Below are 10,540 nucleotides of genomic sequence, written 5' to 3'. Positions count from 1 at the left end.
GGGGAAATCAGGCTTGAATCTCTCATAATCCGGGTGGTTTGCGAATAAGAGGATCCAGTCTTTGTTAGGTTGAGCTTTAAGTAGCTACTTAACATCCAGTTCTGCATCCGCTCACGGCAGCTTTTGAAGTGATGAATATTGTTGGTTGAGAAAATGTAAAGGTAGACTTTTGGTGGTCTATTGTTACTTTGATTTCAGTGATTATAGATCCTAGGGGTCCCATATAGTTAAAGATGAAGCGTAACAGGGTGGAACGCCATGGAACTTTGCATTTGGGAGATTTTCTGGTATTTTGCTGATGCGTGCAAAGAGGTTTTAGTCTCACCCAGTAGATGTTTCTTGGCTCTCAGGCCACGAAGGTATACCCACCAGCCGTGCTGAGTGGAGAAAACGAATGGGTGGCCTACGAACCTCTGCCCTGAAATATGCCAGCGGAGGAGCCCAGTTAGGGCCAGACAGTCAGTCTTGCCAGAAACCCAGAATGTTAGTTTGCAAGTCTCCCTTGACCCATCCCCATACTTGCAACACACATGCATCAGACGTATAGTTTGTGTATACGATAGGTGCTTATTATACATTTAACATGGTATAGAAGATATGTAGCAAAATGGTAGGAAATACTGCTCAGCAATGTAGCGTCATATAGGACGTATACTTGGGATTTGACACAGGAAGCGAGATTGTATGTTAAAAATAGTGATATGTTGCTGTCACTGTTCAGAGATCAAATAGGTCTTGCAGCCACAGAAATAATGATGCTTATGTAACATTCTGGTTCCTACCTGTTTTAGTTGGTTTGCTAGGAAATAAACCATTGCAGAACTATTTAAAAAAGCTCATGCATGTTTCTAAGGTGCGGAGCAATGTTTGTTTGACAGTGTCGAAGGCTGCAGAGAGGTCAAACAAGATGAGAAGGTAGGGGTATTTTCTGCCATGAGGAGGGATTATTCAACCATTTGTAAGGCAGCTGCATACATGCTGACTGCAGTGTGGTATGGAACTGGGTTGGTAGTCCTGTAACAGACTGATCTCCCTGATCTGCTTAAGAAGCCGGGTGGAGGCTACTTTTTAGATCATTCCTGTAAAGGGAAAGCTGGGTGATGGGGTGTAAGTCAGTGTCATTTTGTGCGTCCAGGTTTGGTTTCTTCTGCAGGGGGAGAATCTGTCCTGCCTTGATGGTATCCGTAAAGTATACCTTGGTTGGGGAGGTGTTGGAAATGTTGAGGAATGGTAGGAGGGCATCTCCTTGAAGAGATTTAACAATGGATGGGCTTGGGGACTTGTAGCTTGGGAAACATGGCCGACTTCACTTTTCAGACCAGAACTCCTGTGCCAAGGGCAGTATCCTATGTGAACCAGGCAGATTAACATTGCGGTGCCCCTGGAGAAGTCTGAGTTATAAGCCGCCTTCATTCATTTGGTGACCCCCAAAGTATTCTAAGAATGACTGTTTGCTTGTTGATTGGTACATGGGCACTAATACGTTTGTGCTTTGCCCCACTTACCAATTTCTGTTACTCTTTTAGATTTAGGCTATGTCTTGTTGATAAGCTTAGGCATGCGAGCGAATCAGCGATGTGCTCTTACGCCCATATAACACATTAGTGACACACAGCAAATGTATGTCCGGTTCACGTTTAGATACGCATTCCATTATCTTGACTACTTTCACCATTTCCCAAAATGGCAGGTAAGAACAGATACAGAATTTTAACATGTTATGCGGGAGGCATGAGAAACGCAACGAAGAGGCAAAGGATTCAGACTTTTCTATAGAGTGATGGTTTTGGAATGTCTTCAGGAAAGCCACATAACGAGATCCGGAGGGGACGGACTTTGCAAGAAATGGGGAGGCCAATTGTTTTGCACTGAATCTTTTTCCTATGCACGAGGCATTCATTCGGATCACACCGGACCTCCCCTTACAGTGCTAAAAGCAGGCATTGATTGGGTGGGGGGGTGCTACTTGATGGTAAAGTGATGACTAGAGTACGTGCACCTCCCAACATAGAAGGAGACTTCCTGCACACCTTACAGCCCCTCATAACGTCCTAACTACGCATGCCGTCAGTTGCTTTGGGGACTTGAATAGCCGTCGTGGGAAGATGCTGGACATTTCTTTGCCTCTGCTTGCCAACACACACACGGCGAGAGCATACACACACACACACGGCGAGAGCATACACACACACACATGGCGAGAGCATACACACACACACACACACACGGCAAGAGCATACACACACACACGGCGAGAGCATACACGTGCGCAGCGAGAGCATCGCCTGCAATAGAATACTTGGTGCAGCATTGACGCCTGACAAAAATCAGGGTGTGTAGACCAGAGAATGCGCATACTATTCACGTAGACCAGCTGCTCTCCAGGTTAGTTCTGCTGCTGCATTCTGAGCAACTGCGCGGCACCTTCATGCGAGTGGGACATTTACTTAGAACGGTCTCAGATCGTGTATTAATGATGGCAGAGGTTCAGATGGTGGCATGACGGGCAATGAATCACGAGCTGAAGGGCATCAACTGCTAGACAGCGCTAAAAGGAAAAGAAGTCCGTCCGTTTGCGGTCATGGCTGATGTCCCAAGATGCAACAAATGCCCGCTTTTTTTGTCAGTAGACTTGGAGAAAGCTTTCGACACCGTGCATTGGGAGACAGGATCCTGTTCCGCTTCCATAACTAGCCTTTTCCACTTGGATCCTGCAGAACGTCTCCTTTACCCCTTTTCTCTTCTCCTGCCAATTTCCTTTCAGGTTCCGCTCCCATTGCTCTGGCAGAGTCTTTCAAATTCTGCCACATGGCCGCCTTCTCCACGCGTCTTCTTTACTCCATTGAGGGTGTTTGGAGGTAGACCTTGTAGCTTCCTGTGATGATCTACAAAGTTAAATACAGGGCTGGTATCCTCTTCTGTGATGTTTCTCTTCCTCTTGAGTGGGCGTGGCTGCCTTTTGGAGGCTTCTGTGTTACTGCATCTCAAAAGACATGCAGTCCAAGTAGAAGAGGGAAGTAGCTAGGATGTGGGCTGGATTTGTTTGTTTACTGGATTAATGTGAGTCAGGTGTGTGTTATTTAAGTCTGGCGAATGCTGTTTTCCTCTACTTTTCTATCCTGAGTCTTCCGGTGCTGGTTGGAGCTCTATACCTATAAGCGTAGATCAGAAATCCGGTTGTAAAGTTACTTGTAGTACATTTATTGTTGTAGCATCCATCGTAAGAGTTTCCACCCCCTTGTGCAAGGAGTCGGAGGCTTGTAAATCCTACTGTTGGGCAGAGGCTTCCACCCTGAATTGGTGAATACCATCTGTACGGAGATCTCCGCCCAGTTGTAGGCAGAAATCTACTTGTTGGATAGCTCCATTTGATATTTTGTGTACTGTTTCTGCACAATCTTTCTTGCATGTTATTTATAAACAAATAGTCATTAAAATGTTATTAAAAATAGTTACAGTGCTGCATGGATAAGATGAAAGTTTGAAAAATGTATTTCTGATCTGAATGGAATGCGTCGAAGCTGCAAGAGGCTTTGAGAGGAAAGGGTGTGCTTTTTTTGAGTTTTGAAACACTTTTGGGGCCTTGTTTATGGAATGACTGCAGCTTTGTTCATGCAGGTGCTGCTGTGCCCAGCACTAAATCTCTGTTCTGTTTCGTTACCACAGGGAACACGCTCAGTAACCTGATTATGATTCTACCTCCTATCTATGGTGCGATTCAGACCCGACAGGACGGCCTTGAGACACGCTATTTAGCTGCCTACTTGGGCCTTACAGGTTAGTTTCCTGTTTTCATCTTTGTTTTCAGTCCTGTTTTCAAACCTTAAGTTGTTGAATTTAATCACCTTTTCAGGTGAACCTGGTTTGTGCCACCACCGCAACCAATGTTATTGCATGGCCGGAGGCTATCATTATGCATAAGAGTCTTTTATTGCCGCTTCTTGCAATCAGAACCTTTAACTCTCAATAAACCATTAGGGCCAGATGTGCGACGTATTTCTACATTTACAAACGGTTTTGCGACCCATTTGCGCATGCAAAACTACCTAAGGGCCATGTAAAAACCCTAATTAGCCAGTCGCAATTTATTTGCGACTCGCTAATTAGGATATGCGACTCGCTAATTAGGAAGGGGCGTTTCAGTGGCGTCCCTTCCTAAAAGCGAGTCTGAGCCTTATGTATGACTGTTTTGCAACCGCAATTGCGGTCACAAAACAATCGCAATTTACCACCTACTTCAAGTAGGTGGTAAAGCATTTGCAAACAGGAAGGGGTCCCCAGGGGACCCCTTCCCCTTTGGGAATGCATGGGAAAATATTTTTTAAGGGCAGGCAGTGGTCCTAGGGACCACTGCCTGCCCTTAAAAAACAAGCTTTGACATAGCCAATAGGTCTCGCCTTTTGGACCTTATAAGTGCTTAGCTATGCAGCATATAATCCTGGATGGTGTGCCGACAGGGATTGAATAGCTATACAATTACTATTTTTGCCATTCACACAGCGCATGAGAAGCAGCTCGCTTCCAAGGACATATACTTACTGGTACAACAGGGTGCAAGGGCCTGCAGCAGCCACCTTGCCGTTATGTAAAGTTATTTATATAAATGGCAGTCCGCTGTGTCCTACAAATGTACCAGGACAGGCCGTCCTCCCCTCACCCCACGGAGTGGGCTCGAAGAATGCACCGAGGCGTAACCTTCACCCAGATTCCTTTTGGCCGCGAGGCCCAAACATGCCAACATTAGGCCGGATCACTCTGTACTTCTAAGGTTGGCACCGCCCACCCCAACTGCAGCCGACACTGAACGCAAACCGACGGCCGCCTCACCCGTGTGCACATGTATACACATCACTTGCACATGCTGGTAGACTGCAGGGCCGAGGCGCTGCTCCCTCCCGGGCACCAAGCGCTAGATGGACATATTGTAAGTGCCCTGGCAGGGTTGCCAACTGTGGGGGCAGGGAGTACCACAGACGGAAGCACTCTGGCATTGCCCTGCCACAGTAGCACCCCCGAGATTGAACACAATAGAGAGGCTTTGTTGTCAGTGGGAAAAGTGCACACAGGGCAGGACATGTGGGACAGTTCACAGAGGTGGTGCATTCAGGGCAGTACACACGGTACGTGCACACAGGACAGTACACATACGACAGTGCACAGAGGTGGTGCATTCAGGGCAGTGCACGCAGGACCGTGCACACAGGAAGGAGGGTTCTTCGGTGGCTCGCTGGCATTCTTCACTGTGGATTGAATTCACTGAGCCCGGCGGCTTGTGCTTTAGAAAGCAGCGCGTGCTGCTCGGTGGAATGTCTGCCGGGTTGCTAGTAGTAACAAGGGGAGGGAGGGTAAAGCGAGCAGCTAGTGTGTAGGTGTGACGGAGGACAGACAGTGGCTCTTCTGTCACAACCACTCTACTGCTGCTGAGGATTGTAAGAAACTACAGACTGCATGGAAATTACTGGGACGAATTTAACGTGAAGACGCGTGCGTTCCACACATCTTTGAAAGTGAATTTTGTGTAGTATTTATCAAGTGATGCTGTGTGTGGCGCTTGCATGAACTAATAGGCACTGATAAGGAATGCCACAAAACAAATAGCTATTAGTGCAGTTACTGGCTCAATATTCTTTTTAATACGGGAAAACACAGCGTGAACCCAAAGACCAGTGCAAATATAAAAGCAGTTTTAATGTAAGCGGTAAAACTTTAAACTATTTTGTTTCATTCGTATAGTACTAAATTAGCGTACATGAGCAGGGTACCGCCCCACGGCAAGCCAATAAAATCTGTAATAAAAAAACCGTACTAAAAAGAAAAAATGGCCAGACCTCGCAGAAAATAAAAAATGAAATACAATTCCATCCCCAAAGAAGATTCCGGAGTAGAGTCTCTGCCACTTGGCGCCGTCATGAACACAGAAGGTCAGAAGGGTAATAATAATTATAAGAACTTTAAAAAAAACATAACATGCTCGTGGCTCAAATAAGAACTGGGATGCTATTGCCAAATCCTCAGTCATTTGATGTTGGCGTTTGAAGCTTTAAACATCCTCAGAGTTTGATTCGTACTCAATCAAACTATTCCCGATTGAGCCACTAGATGGCAGGAGTGTGCAGTAAAAGTCCCTCTCTACAATAGACGCATCAGTACTCCATCGATGACAGATCCTGACTGAGTCGGTCGAAGGCGTCCGGTACAAGGACAGGCACTCCTGGGAGGCACAGAAAGACAGGCGGCAGACCTTGAATGGTAAGAACACGCCGGCTGCAGTCGTCGAAAGCGCGTGTCCCTGATGTCAATAGACACATCAGCTGCACGCATCCTCAAGGGCGGGGAGGTTCCGCAATAGGTGTACCCCCACGACCAGTCAAGGAAACCCTTCTCAAACTCGAACGCTGGAGGAGTTTGAAAGAACAAGCCTAGACTTTTAAGACTAGTCATGCTATCATCCTGACAAATACAGACGCTGGATTATTGAAAACTTGTTAAACAGTAAAATAAGAGAAAGAGACGAACTTTTGGTGAACGGTTTCTTTATGGAGCACACCACTCTAATGTGCTGCAATAAGTGCTTACTCCACTGGGAATAAAGAGTGGACATTTTAGCTGATCGACCGCTGGCATTTTTCGTTGAAACAAGAAGCGCAAGCAAAAAGGAGATGGAGAGGGCGGAGCGAGCGAGTGAGTGGCCGGGACGTGTGGGAGAGGACAGAGGTGCGCAGGCGCTTGGGAGAGCAGTCTGCTCATTTTCAAGCACTGCACTCGTGCTTGTGGCACGCCGCTAATCGCTCCCGCAAGGTACATGCCGCCACAAGCACGAGTGCAGTGCTTGAAAATGAGCAGAGCGACGGCTAAAGGCCCTCCTAAGCAGCGCATGCGCGCTGCGTAGGCGAGACCTAATGAAACGAAAACGTTTCTTTTTCCTTTTTTTAAGTGCATCCCTTTTTTCTTTAAGGAAAACGGGCTGCATTTAAAAAACAAAACCTGCTTTATTTAAAAGCAGTCCCAGACACGGAGGTCTGCTGAGCCCAGCAGGCCACCATCCCTGGGAGGACCAGCCATTCCCAATGGGGTCGCAAATTGCGAGTAGCGCATTAATATTCATGAGCCTCGCATTTTGCGACCCCATTGGGAATCACTAACAGTGTCTCTGACACTGTTGTACATTTGTTTTCACGGCTCGCAAATTGCGACTCGCAATTTTTCGCAATTTGTGAGTCATAAAAGAAAGTGGTCATACATCTGGCCCTTAATATCTCCTGAACATTCTGTATCATCCTCTTTTCTTTGCTGCTTCCAGACAGCTAAAGATTCTCTGATGTTTTCTTTTTTTAAAATTTGGTTGCTGCTGAAGTGAGTTGTATGTGACTCAGTTAGTTTGGCTGAGTGTCTAATTTCTTGAATCACTGAATGGGTATCGGTGAGTTTGTTATGAAATGAAATGAAATGTAGATTTGTAAAGCGCGAATTGCTGCCCTGAGGCGTCCAAGCGCTACCTAGAGAGTATGGTCGTATTATCAGAGGCGGTCAGCTGGGGGTTAATCATGGGCGTTGAAAAGAAATGTCTTTAGTTGCTTGCGGAAAGAAAGCAGATTAGGGTTAGACCTGAGTTGAAGGGGGAGGAGGTTCCACGTCTTGGCGGCATTGTAGGAGAACATCCTACCACCAGCCCTGGCTCTCCTGATTCTGGAACTGTGACTAGAAAGGACTGGCCGGAGCGAAGCTGTCTCCTAGGATGGTACCGTATAATAAGATCATGGCTAATTACCGGTCCTTTATGCCAGAAGGCTTGATGGGATAAACACATTGCCTTAAAGGCAATTCTTTGCCGAACCGGAAGCCAGTGCAGGCTGCTCAGCCCAGGTTTGGCTGAGAGTCTCCGTGGCAGTTGTAGCAAAGTGCGAGCCGCGCAGTTTTGGACGATCTGCAGCTTGCGCAGGGTGTAGTCGGGGGCACCGAGGTAAAGGGCATTGTTAAAATCCAGTCGAGACTGGATCAGGCCTTGAACGGCCACCTGCTTGGCCTCCATAGGTAAAAGTGGGAGCACTTTTTTCAATATCCTAAGGAGGCCAAAGCAGGTCGCAGAGAGCCTGATGGCCTGGGTGTCATAGGTTAGGGCTCTGTCCAGCCATACCCCCAGGCTTTTTATATTGTCCTTGGGAACAGTGGGGGTACCTAGGCATGGAGGCCCGAAAGAGTCAAAATGCATAGGAACAGCGGGGCCCATGAGCATCAGCTCAGTTTTGTCTCCGTTGAGCTTAAGGGAGGACCTCGTCATCCAACTTTTTACTTCCTCCAGACATTTCCTTAGACCCATTTGTGCAGATTGGCCATCCTCCTGTGCCAGAGAGACCACTAGCTGGGTGTCGTCCGCATAAGAGATGATCTTAATGCCAAACGGACGGACAACCTCAGCCAGTGGTCTCATATAGATGTTAAATAAAGCAGGGCTTAAAGAGGAGCCCTGCGGAACCCCACAGCTCAGAGGTTTACTGGAGGAGACCGTATTTCCCTCAAAGATCTGAAAGGACCTGTTGCTCAGAAAGGATTTGAGCCAGAGTATTGCCCTGCCCGAGATTCCAGCATCAGAGAGGCGGCATAGCAACATGTTGTGACTGACAGTGTCGAAAGCCGCGCTCAGATCGAGGAGGACCACTGCCACTGATACCCCTTGATCCAGAATTCTTCTGGTTTCCTCGGTAACGGCTAATAAGGCAGTCTCCGTCCCGTGTCTTGGTCGAAAGCCCGTTTGGGTTGTGTCCAGCAACTGGTTGTTCTCCAGAAAGTCCACCAGGTGAGTATTGATGTGCTTCTCTAAAATTGTGGTCACCCAGGGGAGCAGGGAGATGGGGCGGTATCTGCTATAGTCCCCAGGATCAAGTTTGGGTTTCTTCAGCAGAGCACGTACCATGGCCTGCTTCCAAGGGAGTGGAACTATGCCGGAGGTGATGGAGGCATTAAGGAGGTTCCTAATAATGGGAAGGACAACCTGCATAGCCGAGATGATGGCCTCTGGTGGAGCTGGATCGCAAGGGGACCCCGATTTTACTTGCCGGGCCAGAATTTCCAGGGAATCTAGTTCTAGCAAGGGAAAGTGTTCCAAAATGGCCGTGGGTTGAGGGGAAGCTATCACCGGACCTGGCCACATATGGGCAGCGGGGTGAGAATCCAAAGCAGAAAATGAGGAGTAGATTTTATGGACTTTTTGGTGGAAGAATTCTGCTAGGTCGTTACAATGAACTAACGTTTTACTTGGATGTATAGAGGGTGAAGAAGGTTTAGTGAGGCTCTTTACAATCTGAAAGATTTCTTTGGGTTTAGATTTTGCATGCATGATTTGTGTGGAGAAATAAGTAGCTTGGGCAGCTTTTATCTCATCTTTATATGCTCTAATGGCCTTTCTATATTGGGTTTTAACATCCAGGGAGTAATCCAGACGCCACCGTCTTTCTTCTCTCCTGCAACGCCGTTTGGTTTCCCTGAGTTCCTTAGAAAACCAAGGGGCAGTTTTTTGTGGGCGCTTCGTAGTAATTTTGCGGAGAGGGAGTGTGGCCTCGAAAGATTTCGAGATCCACTCTTCATAATCCTGATTTGCGGCGCAGGGATCTACGTTAGGGAGGGGAAGGGAAGTGATGAGACTGTTGGCCCACGACTCCACTGGGAGTCTGGCCCAGTTTCTAGCGATCTTAACGATGGGGGTTGGGTGAGGTGGCTTGTGAATAGACCATGTAAGAGGAACAAGTGAATGGTCAGTCCACGGGAGACAAATCGGTTGCCCTGCCTTGAGCTCGGTACAGTTGCTGAACACTGGGTCCAAGAGATGGCCCTTGATATGAGTGGCTGAATCGACCAGCTGCTCCAATTGTAAAGCAGCTAAATCATTCACCAACTCAGTGGCAGTGTGGTCATAGGCAACGTCAAAGTGAAGATTGAGATCGCCAAGCAGTGTAAAGTTGGCAAAAGTTGTAACCGACTCGGCCAGGGTTGGTGGGAGGGTCTTATGAAACTGCTTTGGGGGGCCCGGTGGTCGATATATAAGGATGCCTGAAAAACAGCTGTTAGAGGAGAACTCAATGCTGAAAGCGAGGCTTTCGCAGTCAGGGATTAATTCAGGGGTACATCGACAAAGGAACTGATCTTTGTGTATTATTGCCAGGCCACCACCTCTCCCAACAGCCCGGTCCTTCCGCGTAATTTGAAACCCCGTGGGCAAGGCTGAAACAATGTCTGGATCGGAATCAGGCGTCAGCCAGGTTTCAGTTAAAAAAACTACATCTGGTCAACGTTCCTCCAGCATGAGAGCAATTTCCGTCCTATGCTTGGGTAGAGACCTGCAGTTTAAAAGTAACATGCTGTAGTCCTGCTTATTATCCTGTTGCTGGGTGGTGTTCAGCTTGAAATTGCATGTAGGGCAAACCGCAGGCAAGTCCAACACTTGGAATACGTGCAGAAAATCTCTATCCTCATACTAAGGAGGGACTCAGAACTATAATGCCTTGTCTGTCGAACAGAAGATGCTGGGGTTGTGGCCTCCGGTCCC

The 10,540-nt window shown here is 47.5% G+C and overlaps 1 protein-coding gene across 2 annotated transcripts in view; it reads left to right on the top strand.

Moving 5' to 3' along the window:
* The window catches only part of ACER3 (alkaline ceramidase 3), a 252,810-nt gene that overhangs the window by 140,238 nt on the left and 102,032 nt on the right, over positions 1 to 10,540 (top strand). For both annotated transcript variants that reach the window (XM_085623262.1, XM_085623263.1), the window contains exon 2: positions 3,667 to 3,777. In XM_085623262.1, coding sequence (XP_085479388.1) covers positions 3,667 to 3,777 — 111 coding nt within the window. The remainder of the gene's footprint in view (positions 1 to 3,666; positions 3,778 to 10,540) is intronic.

Source organism: Triturus cristatus, chromosome 8 (genome assembly GCF_964204655.1).
Source record: "Triturus cristatus chromosome 8, aTriCri1.1, whole genome shotgun sequence".
Classification (NCBI taxonomy): Eukaryota; Metazoa; Chordata; class Amphibia; order Caudata; family Salamandridae; genus Triturus; species Triturus cristatus.
The sequence above is the reverse complement of the archived record's forward strand: the minus strand, read 5'-3'. Positions and strand labels throughout refer to the sequence as shown.